Source organism: Mytilus galloprovincialis, chromosome 8, assembly GCF_965363235.1.
Source record: "Mytilus galloprovincialis chromosome 8, xbMytGall1.hap1.1, whole genome shotgun sequence".
In the NCBI taxonomy this organism is placed as follows: domain Eukaryota; kingdom Metazoa; phylum Mollusca; class Bivalvia; order Mytilida; family Mytilidae; genus Mytilus; species Mytilus galloprovincialis.
The window spans coordinates 60,774,379-60,796,195 of NC_134845.1; the positions used below are offsets into that span (position 1 = coordinate 60,774,379).

Sequence of the window (21,817 nt, forward strand, 5' to 3'; positions counted from 1 at the left end):
CGGAATTTTATCCCGGAATTTATTCAAAGATAAAATACTTTTCTAAAGAATCATTTTAAAATTCTGACCAAATATTCTTAAGCGTGAAAGTGTCAATCGTTAAAAAAATCGGTATTATGTTTGGGAAAATATAAGTGTTCATAAAAATTGATTTTTATTGGGCTACGTTTTCTCCCACCAAATTTGATAACTGTGAATAAATATAAACTTTCACGATAAATCAACTTATTTTAAATATTTTGATATATTAAAGCTATAATTTAACATAATAACAGTTGTCATGGAAACATACAATACAATATACTATACAGTTTTTATATTTACAATTTTTTGTATTTATTCTGGAATGTAAATACTACGTAATAAATATGGAATGTGGACAAAAATATATGAAACGATAAAGATATTAATATATAAAACTTACAAAAAAACAAACAAATAACAAAAACATTTATCACAGAACAATTTATGTAAGCATCAGATCCATCAAGAAAATAAAGCCATAATATAACATAAACAATAGAATCTTAAGGAATAACAGAGGTCCTATATCTAAAAGGGGAGACAGGGGCCCAGAGTTCTTAAAAAATGACATACAAAAAAGGATCAAATTGACTTGAAAAAATGTAAAATGTCTGGCAAATTTAAGTGAATTCTTTATAGAATTATAGGATTGGGCTGATAAAAATGTATTTCAGATTGACAAAATTCAAAAAGTATCAGTCCAAATTCTAATGCCAAAAATATTTACAAGAATTTTAAGAAGAAGCATTTTTCATTTTCAATATATGTTAATTATCAGTTAGTTTAAACAGCAGGTTTTGTTCACCTCAAATGTAGTACCACAGTTATTAAAGGATCTATATGATTTTAGGAAGGGGAAACAACTCGGCTGTTTAAATGTTATCAAATTGGCAAGTTGATACGAAACACATAATCATGGTGTCACAATTAAAAAAAAATTACACCTTAAAAATAATCTTAAATCTTTCTGCACAATTCTAATGAAATAATCTTTAATAATTTCAAAAATTTCTTGCTGATTATTCAATGCTATCTTAATTTAAGAACTTATGCTCTATATTGCAATTTGATAAAAATTTCAAATACATGTATTTCAATATACCTGTCATATTCAAATAAGGGTTGTTTCATTTAAGTATAAATGGTAGCCAAGGAAGGTACTTAAAAAATGGGGTAACAAACTTTAGTCTCAGTTTCACCTATCTGTACATTTTCACTGTAAAAAAGTATTTGACGCCATTCTAAAGAAAGCATTTTCAATATTGGGAGTATGGATTTTTGGTTACACATTAATAAATATTTGGGACTTTATAAAAATTTCAATAAACAACAAACATATATAAATCTAATTCTGTTCTAATGTTTTTAAATGTTTTAACAAACTACTCAGCAGCGTCGCTAAACTGGTTGCCTGTCTCATTAAGTAACGCATATGAGGATCAGACAACGGCTTTCCGCATGCTGCCTGGGCAGCATTTACTGTACTTTTAAATGAGTTTGTGACCTTAATGACCTCAAAACCTAGCTGCTGTGCTTGGTGAACTGCGACCATCATGATCATGGTTGCCTGAGCGTGAAGGAAGACTTTTGCTAAAGTATGCATACAAGTGTCCAGATTTTCTGCTAATTTTTCTTTAGTTTGTGTTGCATTACTGACAAGAAATTTTGCATCGTACACAAATTGTTTGACTCGGTTATTGAGTTCCTCTTTGCACATTCCAAACTGTTTCGGACGACGGTCAATTCTTGAATCTTTTAATGTCTCAAGTGTTTGTTTAAGTTCTGATAGAAGCCTCTCAGCATCACGAGTGGCTTCTTCAAAGTCACTTATACTATATGTCTTTTCTAAGATTAATTTCACTGAGTCTGAATGGCTAACACTAATTCTGTCACTAACAATTGCAAAACTTTCTTCGGAAAATGAACCTTTTCTCTGTCGCACATCACCATTGGGAACAGATGTTTGAACACTTGTTTTCTTACTTTCGGCAATCCCCGTTGGAACGGGTGGAGGTTTTCTCATCACTTTTTTGTCTGCTCCCTGAGGTGTTTTTCCGGCAGTGATATCACGAAGAGCATCAAAGTTTGTATATGACCTGGCTTCCTCTGAATCGTCTTTTATTGTACTCTTGCCTCTCATTGACATTGGGCGCCATATACTACTATTACTACCTAATGTCCCAAATGGACTTACATCTCCTTTAGTACTAGATTTAGGAGTGTATGTACCAGATATATCGTCTTTACTACCTCTTCTTTGTGAGTTCCTTCTAGGTCTTTGGACTCCACTTGTCTGATCTTGATCATTGGGACCCTCATGTTTGATGTTGCCATTGGCAACTTTAACTGGAGTAGAGGATTCTGAATCTGTAGTAGCTTTTGAGTGTTTTTTATCACCAGATGTAAAAACAGATGATAAAGCCTTCATTGGACCTGATTTCTTTTGTGCAGTTCTCTGTCTCTGAAAATGGAAAAAAAAATGTTGACATATTTTAATCTTGAAAAGATATGCAAATTCAGCTAATTCATAATTATACGTAAAGTTAACATATTAAATGTATGCATGCTTTTAGTCACATGTTTTTAAAGTGCACAATAATTGTGATTACAGTTTTAACAACCATGCAACGATACATTGACATATATTTTTTTTCTTCATTTTCATCTTATGTTGTTACAAATTACATAGATATTCTTATTTGTCAAAAATAATTAAGAATCTCAAAAATAATAGACTCATAAAGAAAGAAAATGCATCTTTTTTCCCTTAAAAAGTTATTTAAATATGCATAATTATTGCCTTATACCATATATTTCCCTTGAACCAACATGCAGCATGCATATGCATATAATGAGAAAATTTATAAAAATTGTAAAGAAAAAAATATTAAAATTTCTATTTTATTTGTAAAATATTAGTTTCTTAAATGTGCATATAAAAAGGAATTAGTAAAATCATTATATTTTTCCATCAGTAAATACATTTAAATGTGATTTTTTTTCAAACACACTTTTAAAAACTGTGAACGATTAAATTGCTGTCAAATTTGTTGTGAAAACATAAAATACAAAACAATTGAGAGTTTGTGGTTTATCTTTTACAAAATGTGTTCTATTAATAAAATTGATACTTTTACTATGTATTTTTAATGATTTACATTACAAATTTGTCCGTTAAAATGGGTAATTTATATAATAAAATGATAAATGATTTGAACAAACTCACACAATTAATGGTGTTACTAACCCTGTACTGTGAAACATTTCAAAAAATCAACAGGGGTACCCAGACAGACATATATTGAAAATTGAAAATAATGTGAAATTCTACGATTTCAATAAATTCTTTAGATTTCTGGTAGGTGAAATCAACATTTGTGAATTATTTGAATTTAACGACGTCTACCAAGTCAACTTTTTTTTCGTTTAAAAAAATTATTTGATCAAACATAACGTTTCTACAATTTTACTCTACACTACTTTCTAGAAGTTAGTCTGTTTCTAGACTTTTTACAAAACCAGAAATCTATCAAATACTAAAATTACAGAGATACTAAAAACGTCTAAAATTGAGACTACCCTATTGTATTTATTCAATTGTTTTTCTACTGAAAAATTTATTTTTAACTAGTAATAATGGGAGGTTATATTTTTTCTCTAGTTTAAGGGGGTAGACCTTGGTTCAGGGAGATAACTCTTTAAATCAGTTAAGCATTTGTAAAAGTCAAGTTCATCAATGTATTTTAAGCATTTACCTGAAACAGATTGAAAATAATCTATGTAACCTAGAAGCTTAGAATATATTTTTGAAAATGGTTGACACAAACATACTGATGATTTTAAGAGTTATTTCCCTTAACCTAGGTCTACCTCCTTAATAAGTTTAGTTGATTGATTGATGGTTAACGCCACTATCTGCATGATTGTGCTTTCTAACGGCAGTCAGTCTTTATTGTTTGGGGGAGGCCGAAGTGCCCAGAGAGAACAACCTTTGGTGGGAATCTGACAATCCTAGTCATTTAAGAATGGAGTCTAATCACTCTAATTCATCTCCCAAATACTGGATATAAACTCACAACCTCAGTGTTAACAGGCTTTTGATATAGTAGTTTTACTACTTACAATTAGATCACACAGCCAACGAAGCCCCCTTGTGAAGCAAGGATAATTTTATTATTATGCAGGTCCAATTTTGTTGAATTGTGCAATATTTATTTTAATGACAAATACTTGTTAGGATATTAAATAATTCTATGAGAAATCAAAAATAAATTTAATGCACTCTTTTGTCAAGTATTACACGAAATCAACATTTAATGCACACATTAATTCCACAAAATATTTCTAGACACATATAAATACACCAAATCACCACATGCCAAAAAAGACAATTGTGATTTTACCTCTTCCATGTGAATTGAATTCGTGATTGCAGTGCCCTGAAAATTATTATTGAAATATAATAACACTATTATTATTCGAGTTTCCAGCCCAACACTTCAAATTCTATAGATATAATATTAAATGCATTTGACATGTATAAAAATACATTGAACTTTAAAACTTGATTTTGTAAATTTAATTCTATTTTTTTTTCTTCAAAACATTTATTAATAATGCTTTAGTTTGTCTTTCTTTTTCTGTTATGAGGAAAGGAATGTTTTCTAATTAAGAAAGAGTCTGAGTGAGGCCTATTTATTGTAATTTGCTTGTTGACATTCTTCTTCCAAATCAACCTGACAGGTCCTAAAGTTGAAACTTTTAAATTCAATTTTATCATATGGTCCACATACAGTCATCATGCCCTATTATTTCCCCTATTCAAGTTCAAGGGAGATAATTGAAATTAATTATTGATTACCTTGTACATGGGAAGTAACTCTTTAATTTAACTGATGCATCATTTTATAAATTGACACAAATAATATCTAGCTTTTCTATTGTGAAGCAGGACAAAGCTGCAACATGTATGCATAAGACAGTTTTTTTTATCGCACTGTAAAATACAAGGATGCATATACAACCAGTATAAAAATACCAATGAAAGTGCAACTGTTTAAAAAATAGACGTAAAAAATATTGCACCTTGGCAGCTTCAATTATTATTAAAAGAAAAACTATTTTAGCAGCTTCTGTAGCTTTTAACTAGGTTTTTTTTCTCACAAAAATTGGGGGTAATTTTGTTGTTAGAATACACCATTGATTGGATATCAAAAGGTAAGATAGGACTCTGTGGGTCAACCATAAATTTTTGTGTACTGTATTCAAGACCCATTGGTGATCTTAAGCTGTTTTGAACTCTTTTTTTTGGTTGGCTTGTTGTCTCATTGACACATTCCCCATTTCCATTCTCAATTTTAGTTGTGTAATGTTAGTCCTTTTTTATGTAGTTGGTTAAGAGGGGATGCGTATCATATTTTACCTTAGATGGTAAATTTTAAAAACGTAAGCCAGAATACTTAACAGTAGTTGGTTAAGAGGGGATGCTTATTATACATAACTATAGACGGTACATTTTGAAAATTTGTATTAATTTGTCCTATATAATACATGTCAACAGAAAACGTGTATTGTTGCTGAAATTAATTGTGCTATGAAAAAAGTTAAATAAAAAATACATAAATTTATTTTACCATGTACAGTTCAGTTTCAAACTCAGATATTGGTTCACTCAAAAACACAACAATTTGTTAGATACTTTTGGGGAAAATGTTTTAAAAATTTTTGAACTTCATGTAATCACAATCATTACTCAGTATCTCATGATGCAACTAAAGCAATGGTTTGAGTTCTGGGAAATTGATTAAATAATATTCAACAAGCCCAGCCCTCATGTAATAAAATTTATAAACAAAAAATCTCATAATCATTTATAAAATATTTATCTACAAAAATCTATAAAATCTATATTTTGAGATTTTAAATTGCAATTTGAAAACAAACAAAAGAGGAAGCCAGTTAGCAATTCATAACATAATAAAGGGCTGCGCTTTAGCGCATGATACGCCTGTTGCTCTTTTAACTTGTCTTTTATGCTTTAAATGAATTTATATGATCAACTAGAAATATATATACAAATCAAAAGGGATGTTACATTAATATATTCACCAAAGTTTCATAAAATCCCCCTTTTTTAAGTATAAAAATTCATTACTTAAGAAAACGTAAAATCTAAAATTTATAAAAATGGAAAGGGAGCTTATGTCAATAGATATAAACAATTTATCAAAGTTGCATAAAATTTTGTGAAAGTGTTAGTTATTGTCCCAAAATTGGAAAATCCCCCCTTTTTTAAGCATAAAAATTCATAACACGGAAATGTAAAATCTGAAATTTATAAAAATTGAAAGGGAGCTTACATCAATAGATATAAACAATTCACCAAAGTTTCATGGACATTGGTGAAAGCCTTTTTGAGTTATTGTCCGAAGTGTTGAAAATCCCCCTTTTTTTTTATGAATAAAGCCCCATAAATCCAAAACTTAAAATCTGAAATTTATAAAAATTGAAAGGGAGCTTACATCAATAGATATAAACAATTCACCAAAGTTTCATGGACATTGGTGAAAGCCTTTTTGAGTTATTGTCCGAAGTGTTGAAAATCCCCCTTTTTTTTATGAATAAAGCCCCATAAATCCAAAACTTAAAATCTGAAATTTATAAAAATTGAAAGGGAGCTTACATCAATAGATATAAACAATTCACCAAAGTTTCATGGACATTGGTAAAAGCCTTTTTGAGTTATTGTCCGAAGTGTTGAAAATCCCCCCTTTTTTATGAATAAAGCCCCATAAATCCAAAACTTAAAATCTGAAATTAAAAAAAACCGAAAGGGAGCTTACGTCAATAGATATAAACAATTCACTTAAGTTTCATGGAAATTGGTGAAAGCGTTTTTGAGTTATTGTCCGAAGTGTGGACGACGGACGGACAGACGGACGGACAGATGGACAGACGGACAACGGTATACCATAATACGTCCCGTCTAAAAGATGACGGGCGTATAAAAAAAGGTACAAATGAGAAATTGCAAAATGTTAACAACAGGAATTGGAAAAACGAGCAAAACCATTAAAATTCACTGTAACTCTTTTTCTTATGGCAAACTGGACAACACAAACAATTCACAAACTGGCATGTTAAAAAAACATTTAATAGGTATATAAAAACATATTTAGCATGCAAAGGATGTTTGACAATTTTTCATATTTTTTTGGCAGAACTGTACATGGTATTTACACACACAGTGATGACACGCACACAAACATGTGTCTGGGACAGAAGCATGAGCTAGCTACTGACCTTTTTATCGAGGGGGTATGTATAATGCTGGAATATAAGAATCGTTACTATTCAAATACAACATCAAATGAATGACAAGTATGTAATCCACATTATATTCATTCACAGATTTAAAAAAAAAAGAATTAAGATGTGGTATGATTTCCAATCAGACAACTTTCAACCAAATGATAAGAATGTAAGTAATTTCGATTTTTTTTTAAACCATGTGAATTTGTTTATTTTAAATAAATCTCTAAACTGTAAATGTTGAAAAAAAAAAGAAATTTATCCTGACAATGTAAACCAACTAAAAGTAAACCACAGAAATATGTTTCAAAATCATAACTTTTTAGAAAATCTTCAAATTTCTGAAAATTAGCACTTTTTAAGATTTTTTTTTTGCAATCCTTAATCGCTCATGTTTAAATCTTATTAATGCAATAACTTTGTAAATGAACTGAAGAGAAAGTGCTAGCAAATTTTTAGCTATGATATCGATTTTTTTAAACAGAATAGACAAAAACCTATGAACAAATGAATGTGGATTTCATCTCTATTTGTGCATGAATATAAGATGATATAAACAATGTACATTCAAATTAAAATAGTGATAATGTGCTAATTCATTCACACTCAGTTTTACATAATTATACATGATTTCTGCATGCAACCAAATAGTTACGACATACAAGAAAAAACTAGAAAGATTTTTTATCAAGTTATTAAAAGAAGATTATGTAGGCAATTGCATTTACAACTTTGGATTTAAATATCATCTTATCAAATGATGTAATATGTAATTTTTCTATCCAAAATAATTTGACAATTTTCTGATCTAATTTGTTAAATTGTATAGGAATATTTTTTTCTGACTTTTGCCTTGTTTTACTCAGAGAAAAGGGGATATTTCGACTGTTTCATTATTTTTTTTTATATATCTTACTTAATAAATTTTTTAGTTCATACCTTATCAACAAAAGTACAAGAACTACTGTTCACAAAATTAGAAATTTTTACTAGTTGCTTCAAAAAAGAAATCTTTTTTTTTGTTCTCAGAATTATATGAATACAATTTTTCAACATAAAAAAAGAAATAACACTTCTGTCCTGAATGCTTAAAAACTAATTGCGCTAAGAATTCAATTTTTAAGGTAAAATTAGTATTGAATATATTTAGTGATGAAATTCACAAATAAAACAAGACTTATATGAGATAAACAAACATTATTAACACGTGTGATCACCTCATGTCAACATACCCAATTGCCAATTCTCGCACATGAATCAAATTTTAAATCTACCAGGATTTGCTGTAACTGTAGGAATTATATTGATGTAAAATTTCTGATTTTTTAAAATAAATTATTGAAATAGTTTTTTGTCAAAAGGGAGATAACTCTATCATTTCTATCATGCAAGAACAACATGCAATTGTGATAACAGAATAGATCTTTGATGAATTTTTATTTGATTGTTTAATTTGATTTACATTCTTCAGGTAATTTTTCTTATTTTTATAATTTAAATAGTTCATATTTTTCCTAGTGTCAGTCTAAAGGGAGACAATTCTAACATGTAAAACAAAATATAATTGTGATAACCTAAAAATAAATGTTTCAAGAATTATTTGATTCTGTTAATTCACACACTGGTGAGAACTAAATAAGACTTTAAACTAAACTAAATTAAAATGTCTGCAGACAACAGTGAATATTTCATGCCTACTTTAAAATTAAACAAGCACTTTATGCAATTATAAAATAATTAGAACTAAAAAATAGCCCGATTTATACTAAACTTTTTAAGCCTAAAAGCAAAGCATTTCTAATTCCTTTCTATTCTTTCCTGTCATATCTTAATTTATGTATAATAAAACATTTTGAAGACTATAATAGATAACCTTACCTGTACTGATAGTGTGGAATGAGGTTTAAATGTTGATCTGGGCAGAGTAAGTGTGCTTAAAACCTGAGGAACTTTCTTGGCACTTTCTTCACTTTCCTTGGATGAATTTGACTGTCCACTTTCAGTTTCTGTTTTGTTTTTTCTGGTATCTAAAGAATCCAGTGAGTTAGATCTACGTTTAAGCCAGTTGAATGTAAAAGAATTTGAACGTTTTAAGGGACTACTTGATTCACTACTAGCGGTTTCTGTGGTCATATCTGTTGAAGTAATAGATGATTTTCTCTGTTTGGTATCATCTGATTTACTTAATAAATAATCCCGATATGATTTTAATTTTGCTTTCAGTGAGGCAAAATTATCTCCTCCTGATTTATCAGAAGATTTATCATCGTCTTTTTTAGGTATAATGTCAAATGAATGAGTTCGTCTCAAATGACGAGAATATTTTGAATTTTCAGATTTTTCAGGACTTTTTGATTCCTCATGTTTCTTAACAGGATCGGCAGGCCTATTTTTCTTTGGTGAAATATATGTTGGTCCAGGTTTTTTAGGGGGAAGTTCAACATTTTTACCAACATTTTGTTGACTATTTAAATGCACCTGAAATGAATTGCTCCTAGCAATTTTCTTAGTTTGAATCACTTCCTTTTCATCTGGTGGTGAACTGAGAACTTCAAATGAAGCACTCTTCCCTAAACGTAAAGACGAAGTCCGTCTAAATTTCATATCACTCTCAGACACATTACCAAAACTTGGCATGGATTGAAGAAGAATATTTAGTTTTTCTGACACTGTTGCAGGTGATTCAAAATCCTTCACAGGATTTGGAGCAGTCAGTAATGTTTTCGGCGGAGTAATATTTTTATCACATGACTTGGGACTACTTTCAATCTTTGATTCAGAATTTGTTAATGATTCATTAAATGATCGAAGACTAGAAACATCAAGAGAGCTAGATCTTCTATGTGAGTAACGCTTTTTCGTACTATCTGAATGATTTGAGTCTGACATTTCACTATCTACAGGAGGGACTATTTTTATTTCATCAATAGATTCCGACACCTCACCAGGTGGCGGAGGAATCACTAATGAGTCCAAAAGTTCGTCGGATGAGATCAATGAATCAGCACCATTATACATTTGTGAATCATCATCCTCAAAATGAAACTGCAAAGAGTCTGCAAGATCGTGAGAAGAATCATCGGTCATGCATGAATCGGGTGGGGGTGGAATCATCATGGAGGCGATAAATGAATCGATGTCGTCATCCAGGAAATCTGGATTGTCTCCCATGCTGGCTGACCTTTCCACTAATGCAGGATGATGTGGCTTTTTACTTTCTGTATCTTTCCTTACATCTATAAATAAAAGATAAAATTAGTTTTAAATGACAATGAAAATTTTGAAAGTTTAACAACATGGTCAAAGTTTGGCTTTTTTTTTTTTTGAAAGGGTCATTGATTGAACAGTTTTTTTTTAAGACATTTTTGGAAATTGGAAAAAAAAACTTGATTCCCCTTCAAATAACCTGATTCAGAACTTCTTCAAAAACATTTTTCACTATTGAGACAATCAATCAGGTGTCCTGTAATCTGCAGTTATTATAATATTTCTTCTACCCCTAAGGTTGGTGTTTACTGCATAGGTAATCAAGAGAAAATTTAAATGTATTTTAGCCAATACATGTATTTCATTTGTACCTGTTCAATTTCACTTCTTACTGGGTCAAAAACACTGAAGACAAATAGATGTTGACAACAATAAATTCTGCTTAGAATTTTTGGTTTGATAATATTCCATATCAATGTTCTTTCTCAGTCTGGGCAAATGCGAACAAGATAACATCATAAGCCAGTCATTGACATTGTCTTGGAAATTAACAATTTAATTTAATAGATTATCTATGGTCCTTCAAATAGGGAAGTATCCCAGCAACATTTAATCTAAGGACTATCGCTCTGCTATGAGAATGTAGCCTTGAAACATTCTTTCTTTTCTCGTCCTGAACATGCTTGAAATATTTACAACTGGACATTAAGCAACCAATAATCAATCAATCAATCCTCTTGTTTTCAGAACCATATATAATATATGTAAACAGCTAACCTGAATCTTATCACACTGATTTGGTACTTACCTTGTAAAACTTACTATTATCTTCAAATTACCATTCACAACAGACAGTCGTTCATGACATGAGATTTTTTAGTGTTGAAAAGATTTTTTTCTTTTTTCCCCCCCAGATAAAAGGCATTTGTAGAATGTATTATGAATGTATTTTCAGAAATCTAAACTGAATTTTCATACATCAAATAAATAAGTGAAAAAAAAATCTGTTTCTGAAATCGGTAAAATTTTGTTTATAAAACGAAAGGTTTAAAAAAACAAAGAGGTAAAATAAGGAGGGCTGTCCAAACAAAATTAATTACCATAACCAATGGGTAAACTGGAGGTAAGTGATGGCTGCCAGGTTGTCATTGGTTCATCTTGGTCATGTGATGTGGGAGGTGGTAACAAGGTTAAATCTGTCAAATAAAATGTTGTTTGGGTAAAGCATTAAAGGTTAAATATGTTAGTGAAAAAAAATAAAGTTAGTAGTAACAAATTAATGAAATTAGGACGACAGAAATGTGGTCTCCGTCTTTCTGTTTGGTTTTCTCCCTGGGTTTCTATTCTTTTATCTATCTCTTCTCGTCTTCATCTCCATTTTTGTTTCTAACATTTCCCTAGGTCTAATCATCCTGTACAACACTAGTGAATGTCTACTTGATGAATTGACTAATTTTTATGTTTTCATTGTTTTTTAAGCAATCTGATAATAAATGGAATAAACTTAAAAATTTGACCAATGCCCCTATAATCGCAGATTATTGCAATGATGAAAAAGAATCGTCAAGCAGAAAAAACCATGAACTATATCCGATTGGAACTTGATATGCTATAACTAATTTTTTACATTGCTTATTTATTTCTGTTGTTTTTCAATCATTTGGTCTTGAGCCTTACCTGATAAAGTTTTTTTAAAGGGATTGCAAAATAAGTGACTCTTTGGGTATCTTTAACTACATGTATCACAACTCCATAATCTATAAGCAACCAAAAAGAACAAAATGTTCTTTTCTTCCATCAGCAGAAATACTTTAATGATTACTACAATTAATAATTTGTTTAACTGAAGAGTTGATTATTGTTTAATTAGCAACAATTAAAAACATTGCTTGTCCTTAACCTGAATGAAGACATTTCTTCTAGGTGTTAACAATTTCATGCGATTGTCATTAAAAAAAAAAAAAAAAAAAAAAAAAAAAAACCTACATGCAATTTAAAATTAAAATTAAATGAAAAATGTACATGCATTTTAAAATCAAAGTTAACTGAACAAGGAAACTTTGAAGGAGGAAGAGTTAAATCAACATTATACCTATAATATCAGGATCTATAAATAACTTTCTTTCCGAGAACATTCTTGGATCTAAGATTCCGTCTTGTATTCCAACAGGAATCTTGTCAGGACTCAGTAGACCAAAGCTAGAAGCTATAACCTGGAAGTCTGTCTCTGACCTTGGCAGTTCATCTGGATTGTGGATACCAAAACTTAACCCATCAACTGTAAAAGAAAAGTAATGATTTAAATGTTGTTTTATCAAAATACTGAAAAAAATTAAATTGATTGTTAGTTGCTTAATGTCCAGTGGAAAATATTTCATGCATGGAAAATAATCTTCTATACGAAAATAATTGTAAAGGATTTTAATACAATTGAAGATGGAAATTCTTGAGGTTTTGTATTGCTATTGTTATCTTGTATCTTGACTTAGTTTCTTACTAAAGGATAGCAAATAAAGTATAATTTATCAAAAAAAGGTTAAAAAATCATATGATATGTCTTTAAAATATAAATGAATGTATTTAAGAAACATACTACATGTATTATAATTGTTTGTAAACTAATTGTTCAAAAAAATAATGTATAAGTGCTTATCAAATATATTGTCACCATATATTGAATCAATGTGCTCATAAAATTATGAAAATCACACCCGTAGCCAGGGGTGGGGGTTCGAGGGTTCATACACCCCCAACCCTTGAAAATAAATAAGCACAGTTAAACTTGACGTTCCGGTTGATTGTAACTGTTAAATTTGAGTATAATTGTATCGAAACCACTCCTTAGAAATTTCTGGCTACGGGCTAAAATAGTTTAAAATTTTATCTTTAAGTAATTTTGACAGTTGCATTACAGAATTATGAAGTTCTAGTACATGAGGGAGCATTGTATCTACAGGAGAAAATAAATCTATAAATGTGTTTGGTAAAATAGTTTAGGAAAAATGTTTCCTATTTCGTATGATGGTCAAAAATTAAAAATAAATAAATAAATTGAATCACATAAATGGTCAGTTAATTATTTATTTCATTAAATACTGAAAATAATTGCTGCAAGTTTCAGCGAATAAATGTGTTGGGTGCATAAAAATCTACACATTTCTATATCATAATTTTTTGTTGTTAGTACATAAAGCCAAATGGCAAATGGTATTAAAAATATAAAATAAAATCTTGTAAATACTTAAAAGGGTTTTAATTGTAAAATTAAAATATATTTTGTACATTTATATGTCAAGCAAATACCATCCCAAAGCAACAAAACAAAACAAATTAAAATAAAAAAGTAATAATAAAGCCAAACCAAACCAAGCAAACAAAGGGAGGCAACTTTGACAAGCTTTTACATTAACAATATTGACCTAAATGTCCTAACAGTGGAATTGAGGTTGACATATGATAGATGTTATGTTTTCAATACTCTAAACAAAGTCTGATACTATCATTTCCCAACCATCTAATTCAGAAATATATGTTTTTCTTCAAATATTTTTCTGTGAAGTCTTCCTGATAGTTTTATTGTTCTATAATCTTAAAGGTATCAGTTTAAATCTGATTGTTACATATTTTAAAAAACAACTTGTTAGACATATACTTTTGGAGGTAATCATAATTTACAAGCATCAAATCATGAATTGATGCCTGCAAGAGGTAAAAATATAAAATTTATATCAAGATCAAATTAATCCAAAAATTTAAGAAATGAATTATTATGCAATATAATCTTTATTCCTTTTCTTAAATGAAAAAACCAAAACCCAATAATGCCAAAAGGGGAGATAAATCAAAGAGCAGATTGCTCTGAGGGATATGATTGCCGATGTTTCATTGACTCATGTATACATGTAGCTGGATAATATTATTTTCAAAACTAATTCAACTGCACATGTAAAATAGTTACAAAATAGTGTATGAACAATGTAATTAGGCCTATTCTGTTTTATTTTTGTACTATCAATTCCAAGTTTACTTTCCACAGCAGTCACTGAGACTCAGAGTGAGAGAAGGTAGTTCACTTCGTATCTTATCACCTATTTTCCTACGTTAATTCTAGGAGGAACCCCATTCCTAACTCTTTAAATATTTAATTTCCTTTGGGTCAGTGATGACTCCTTTCCGTACACATTTATCGGTTTAAATTGCAATAGTTTTTAATATAATACGACGTCTATTGACAGAACGAGCTAATACTCGACGTGTTCTTTCAGAATTCACGGAAGTTACATCTGGAAGGGAGACAACTCGACACGATAATATGGAAGACTCCATTTCGCCTGAAGGGGTGTTCTACGATAAGGAATACATTTATTTTAATTTAAATGACGCATATGATTTAAAATTATGCAACAACAATAACCCTCAATAGCAGACATACATAGAAAAGATCCCATGAGTTATAAATTAATTAATTGAGTGGGGAATCCAGAGCAACCATTCAATCTAAAAACCCCTTGAAGTCAAGAAAACTATACCCATGCGCATAATTTCCAAAACAAACCCTGGAGCAAGAACGTATATTAATGTTCATTAAACGACCTAGATGGTTCTCTATTTCTTTATGGAATTACAATCTCAAATACCAGTTTCATAACGGTAACAGATAAGAAAAACTCCACTTCAGTTCTTATATGACAGAAATAGATTTATCGGAATTCAGAGAACTCTCGCACTTAATCAAAACTGGGAATTCCCTCTGACGTGTTTCTAAATTTATAAATACACTAAATATAAATACTGCTTAATTCTGATTTTCCGTGTTGTTAAAAACACGCATACAAGTCAAGGGAATTATCAAACATGAAGATTATGAAAAGAACCTTATAGGAAAGTTGTTTAAGTTCAATCCCTTTGTTTGTTTTTACCTTTTAAAGCAAGACAATCATAAGAATCTGAGATGTTCCTTAATATTTAGAATAAAACGACTGACGTGAGGGCAATGCTCTGAGCCACCGGTATAAGTCTACAGATTGCTTGAAAGCAATCGTATCCCAAAAATAAAAAAAATATATAAATATGCATATATAAGCTTCCAAAACCAACACCTTCATAAATATATATGATAAAACTGTTATATATGTATCTGTTTAAAGTATGACATTTTTTTAACAATTAGTAGCAACAAGCAGGTGAGGTATATTCTAATGTCATCAATCATTGATTAAATGTCTTGATTTTTACAACCCCATCCAATCAAAATTTCACTTACTAAAAATGAGACATTAGAATAAAGTTAGTAAATATGTACTCACACCACAAAACACCCATATTAGTAGCTTCCATGAGTCTACCTTTTTCGGGACTACTTGAAGGATGGCCCCAACTATCACTGTCGCTATCCACGCTCTCCGCATCACCAGGGTGAGAATCAGGGGGACCTAACTCTCCAATCACAATCTTCTTTTCACTTTCTACACCACTATCGGTATCGGAAAGTTCGTCACTGCTTGGTGGTTTAATTTCAGAAGACTCGAACAGGCTTCCATTCTGATAACCTTGATCGATCGATTCATCGGATTTCTTCGGAATTTTGTCGCTAACTATTGGACTGGTTTCCTCCCCTGGACGTTTTAATTTATTTGTATAATGTATTAATGTATCTGGTTCCTTTCCAATCATTATAACACTTTTGTTTTTTGGTTTATCATCTTTCAGAACATTGTTATTTTCACTGTCATCTTGAACAAGGGAGATAATTCCTGTATCCATAGGACCATTTTCTTTATTTTCTCCCTGTAAATACAATGCAAATATTAATACGATTTTAATTCAATGAGAAATGTTTAATTCTGAGCTGTTTTACAGTCTCTTCATTTTTCCCCAGGGTGAAAAACATTAAAAAGAATCACCTTTTATTTTCAGATTATCATGCATACAAACATTCTAAATTTATCAAATTGATATCCTTGATATGAATAATGACCTCTTGAACTTTCAAAATTTGTGTGTTTGGAAGATAGATGCCATCTGTAAATCTTTTTCCTTAATAACTGACCAAATATTCATTGTAAATGCAAATTCCATTTTCTATTTTTGCAGCTGTTAGTCTGAGTTTGAATTATCTCCCTTTGAATTGAAACCATTAATGAATACTCAGTACACGAGACTGATACTTTTACAATATTTATCTGCAAGAAAATGTTATCTTTTACACTTAAGCTATAGTGTGTTAGCTTTTCAGTTACCATTAAAGGATCTACCAAGGATTTGTTCATATTTGTAGGTACTAATTTTCATAGGTTAAAGAAAGAGTACTTTCATGAATACCTTAAATTTTGTTGGGAATGACCGATTATACATACAAGCCTACATGTTTTTTGTATTATGCTGAACACCTGAATTTGAAGTTTCATCTATACCCATGAAATCTACAAGAGGGTCTGGATGGGGAGGGGGGGGGGGTCTGTTATTCTGTAAACATTTAATTTTCACCCCTTTTTTCTCTAATCTTCAAAAAAATTAACCCCTTTATTTCTCTAATCTTCAAAAAATTAGACCACGCAATTCTCTAATCTTCATTTTTTTTTGCCCGTTATTCTCTTATCTTCATTTTTTAAGGGCATTATTCTTTAATCATTTAACCCCATCCAAACCCTAGTTCCCAATGCAAATATCATTACAATATAAGTAATGACAAATCTACAATATTAAACATGTGTCTTCACCTCTATACCCAAATCTTCTTTTATTTGTTTGATGTATTCTTGACTTTCTTCATAGTTTGGTGGACCTCGTCTACAATCAACCACCCTCTGGTTTTCTGTGATTTCACTATCTTCTATACCTATCACCTGAGAGACAATGTCTTCTGGATAACTCCAAGGGGCTGCTATAACACGATGCTTACTGGTATAAACTGGTACTAAAATATGAAGTATAAAACTATCAGTTACTAATTCTAAGATTAAATTTACTCCTGTTGGAAAAAAAATAATATGGCTATCTTTTTACACAATTGTCTGATTGAACTATTTAACTAGTCACGGTCCGACTCACCAGCAAAGCATTTTTTCTGAATAAACTAAAGCACCTGAGTTCATCTTAATTTTGGTAGGGTTTATAATGCTCAGTCTTGAGTATTCTGACTAAATTTTTGTAAACTCTTGTTTGTACTTTCTTTTCGACATCGATCGACCAGGTGCTGTTGATCTTTCTTTGAATTATGGGTTTTTATAGGCCTGTTGATTCATGATATTATCAAAGTATTCTCTGGACTTGTTAAATATTTTGCAAATTTTTTATTATTACTTTTGCCGTCAAACAAATCATCCATTTCATTAGGGGATTCTAATTTGTATTATGTATTTATGGGAAACCATTGAAAGGTATATTTTTAAGATTGATTGAATTTATGTTGATAATGACAATGCGTAACGTCCAGTGACTATTTTTAACGAAGACCATTTCTTTAACCTATAGTGGTCTTAAGGTTAATTTTTGTTATGGTTTGGTTACTGTCTCATTAATGTTATTAAGGAGGGGGATAGGAGGGGTGCTGATCCCGAAATCCCGAAATCCTGGGCTTAAAAACACGAAATTCCGAGGTCCCGAAATTTGAAAAAAAGAATTCCCGGATCCAGAGAGGGTCACTCCCGAAATCCCCAGCTTAACAACACCCGACCCCGGAGTCCTGATAAAGGGCCTATCCCCCCTCATTAAGAGCCCTCAACTCTTTTTATTCATCATAAGGTTGCTCATTTCTATCAAAATTTTAAAGTGTTTTACAGTCATGCATTTGTCCTTTACAAAACATTCTTAATAAATCGATAAACAAAATTAACCCCAAATACAATACATTAATGTTACAAGTCAACACATGCACGTTATTGCACACATCTGCATTTAATATGCAAATTAATTCTTTGAACTTTGTAAATGACAAATTAATCTATATTACCCTATTTACGATAATGAACAATACCTACATTTTGATTTCCTTTAATGTTATCCAGTTAGCCTAATGAGTGACACAATGTTATGGTCAAAGCTATAAACAGATTAAAAACTTTGGAACATAATGAGATTAAAGGAGATTTGACTTAAATTCAGGGCCAAGAAGTAATTCTTTTTCATTTCCTTCAAAATGATTTAATGACTAATGTCTTATTTTTTTCGGTAATGTTGTAATCTTTACTTTATTCATTTGTTTTTTGTTTGTTTACAAACATTTCAATTGGATTATATTTGTAAACCCCACAAATACTCACTTAACAAATTAATCATTGATTATAGAGTTTTAAATCATTTGATAAATAATTTGGTATTTATGTTGACAATTGTAGATTTTTTGTTGTTAATATCACTGTTCAATTGTAACAAATTGTTAAGAGGGTGGTTAAGGGTTAATTTCGTGCAACATGTTTTGCCATTTTTATTTCACGTGCAGCCTTGAAAAAGGTTCAATATTCACCGGTAAAAAGATCAACATGCAAGAAGTTTTTAATTGTTTGTTCATTGTGAAATTGCAATTTTATTCCGCATTCTTCCGTGAAGATACCCCCCTTTACGCCCTTCTGTTTAATATGCCTTATGTTCAGTGCTCAATCGAAGACTTTGTGAGACCCTCCTAAGTAGTCAAGGTTGATAAAAACACCCCCTAGTGTACTCTTACAACTAGCAAAGAAGGAAAAAATAAATGATATAAATTAATTTACTTTGGCCTCAAATATTTCAAAATCCTTTGTACAATAGTCTATAATTTCTTAAAGTAAATATACAAGTATTGTATCATATAAATATGACATATTAATATTCAATGAAAACCTATTTCATTGATAAGATAGCTGGCCATGTAGACTTTAAGGTGGTCCTATGTAAATATGTACATAAGACAGAAGAACAATATTGAAATTCTTAAAAGGTAAATACAGTGCATAGTTTGACCTTAAGATATCCCTAGAGAAAAAAGTTCAGTGGAATTGCACTTGAATACCACTGATATTCCATTGCAAATTACACAGGAATTCCAGTGATTTTTAGTGGAATAAATTGGCAATTCAGGTCTAGTTAATCTCAGTGGAAATGAAAGATGACAATGCCTATACAACTGTACACCAAATATCATTGACTTGCCATTACTGGTCCTTAACACTGCCCCCCCCCCCCCCCCCCCAAACAGCGAGACTAGGGTTTTTTTTTTGGTCATGGCAAGCAAGTACTTATATCTTTGTCATAGATGACTACTGCTGTATCAATTTTTGTGGTCACATTTCTGTTTTTTTCCTGTATTGATAAATCCCTGAAATCCAACGACTGGTTTCAGTAGTTGAGCAGAATTTGCTAAATCCTTAGAAAGACTTTTTTACTTTTTTTTTTTGTAATGTGTTTATTTGCAAAAACTACATTTATAAACACACCCAAGACTTGAAAAAAGTATTTTTGTTGATAAATCCTTAGTTTTCTTCCTAGAGTTGTGTAAAATGTTATTTGGCTTTTCATCCGTTTTTCCTTTTTTGGCCAGTGTTGTCTGCTTTTATTGCACTGAAGAATTTTTACTGCTCCCTTTGTACCTTTCCCCCCTCTTTATAAAAAATCCTCTTTTTAACATTTAAAGTAAAAAAATATCATCAATCACTCACTTATTTCTTTTTTAAAATTTCATTTCAACAATACAATAGGAATACATCTTCACAATAAGTTCATTATTCAAATTTCTAGCATTCTTAGAAAAAAAATCGTTTGCATTAATTCCACTGGAAGTTCTCGATTGATATAATGAATTCTCAATCTTACTTGAACTGACTTGACAAAAGTCTGAAGGCACATTTTAGACAGATCAATGCATTTTTGATGAGAAATCAGAAGTGTTTTATGCAATCTATGACAGCTATATCCATTTCTTTATTTACATTCTGACAGCTAAGTGAAAAAATCCATTTCTGCCCTACAGATCTTATTTCGGTTAAAAAAACCAACACATTTGTATCTCAAATGGGATGTATTATCCTGTTTTTGAATTGTCAGTTGAGATTCAATTTCTGAATGAAACAGTCTAAGGTGATTGAAACTATTTTATATTCCAAGAAGCAATTTCCTTAATCCAGATGCAGATTCAGTATTTAAAAAAAATGTTGGTCCATCAATAAAGCAACATTAGGAGGTGGACTAATGTGTTAACCATAAGTATAGCTCCATTAGGGTGGGACGTCTTCACTAAATCTTGCTCTGATTCTAAAATTGGCATTTTAATTGCAGACTTTGGCATCAAATATTTAACATGATATCAAAAATATATTTTGGACATTGCATATTTTTCTTTGTTTGTAGGCAAAGGGCATATTATTCAAACTGACCTTTACAATATAAGTCAAGGGCATTTAATGTTCTATGATAATATATCATAGCTATAACAAGATGACTTGCAGTTCAATTTCATTTCAACAATAACCACCCTTTCATCAATTGAGTAACTGTACAAACAAGACGCGATGAAATGCAAATATCGGAAATAATTTACAGCTCTCTAATAGCAAGGAAATAACAAATTTCATCAATAATATATCAAAATTGATGAATTTATCTATAACCTACCAATCCTTTTTTTTTTATCCATTACCAAATATTCCAATTTAGAAATATTTATTATTAAAAACAAAAATATCATTTTTTTTCGATTCAGCAATATTTAATTCAAGATGATTGGCTTTGTAGGAGTTATTGCACGCTATATTACAGCTAGCGACACATTTTATACGGAACTAAAATTTCAATTTTCTTCACGATCATCAATTATCAAATCCAATTACAAGAATTTCAAGAATTCCATAAAAACAAACAACTGCAATTGCTAATAATTTAAGCATACAAAATAAAATTAATATTGTAACAGAATATAGAAATTTAATCAAAATAAACTGTATCTCAATTTGTGTTGTATAATAACTTGTTTTCATCAAAATTATAATGAACGTTAAAAGTGTGATGAAAAACATAATTTCATATTCTGTTAATTTACGTCAAAACATGGAGCTTAATCCATCACAATTTCGCCTAATTTAGAAGACAAAATAATTGGAACCTTATCTATCATTAATACAAGAACAAAACAACTTTGCAGTGCCTTCAAAATAAAAAAAAAACATTGTTGGGCCTTAGCCAAAAAAATCATTGTCATTAGGTAAACGTGTATTAATAATCTAAATATTGTCCCCCCCCCCTCCCCTTTTCCAGAACAAATATGTTCACCCTTTCATCCTAGATAAATAACATTATTTGCTTAAAA

At 30.4% G+C, this 21,817-nt stretch overlaps 1 protein-coding gene across 8 annotated transcripts in view; it reads right to left on the reverse strand.

The window, feature by feature from the left end:
* Nucleotides 1-450: 450 nt before the first annotated feature.
* Nucleotides 451-21,817, reverse strand: part of LOC143042320 (uncharacterized) — a 98,481-nt gene continuing 77,114 nt past the window's right edge. For 2 of the 8 annotated variants that reach the window (XM_076214591.1, XM_076214598.1), the window contains 8 exons: nucleotides 17,262-17,458; nucleotides 15,849-16,329; nucleotides 12,635-12,820; nucleotides 11,643-11,738; nucleotides 9,214-10,571; nucleotides 8,568-8,624; nucleotides 4,428-4,463; nucleotides 451-2,485 (listed from right to left, as the gene is read on the reverse strand). In XM_076214591.1, the coding sequence (XP_076070706.1) occupies nucleotides 1,370-2,485; nucleotides 4,428-4,463; nucleotides 8,568-8,624; nucleotides 9,214-10,571; nucleotides 11,643-11,738; nucleotides 12,635-12,820; nucleotides 15,849-16,329; nucleotides 17,262-17,458 (3,527 nt within the window). In that variant the 3' untranslated portion in view covers nucleotides 451-1,369. Of the gene's footprint in view, nucleotides 2,486-4,427; nucleotides 4,464-7,326; nucleotides 7,354-8,567; nucleotides 8,625-9,213; nucleotides 10,572-11,642; nucleotides 11,739-12,634; nucleotides 12,821-15,848; nucleotides 16,330-17,261; nucleotides 17,459-21,817 lie in introns of all 8 variants that reach the window. The other 6 variants (XM_076214593.1, XM_076214592.1, XM_076214597.1 and 3 more) reach the window with 6 other exon arrangements.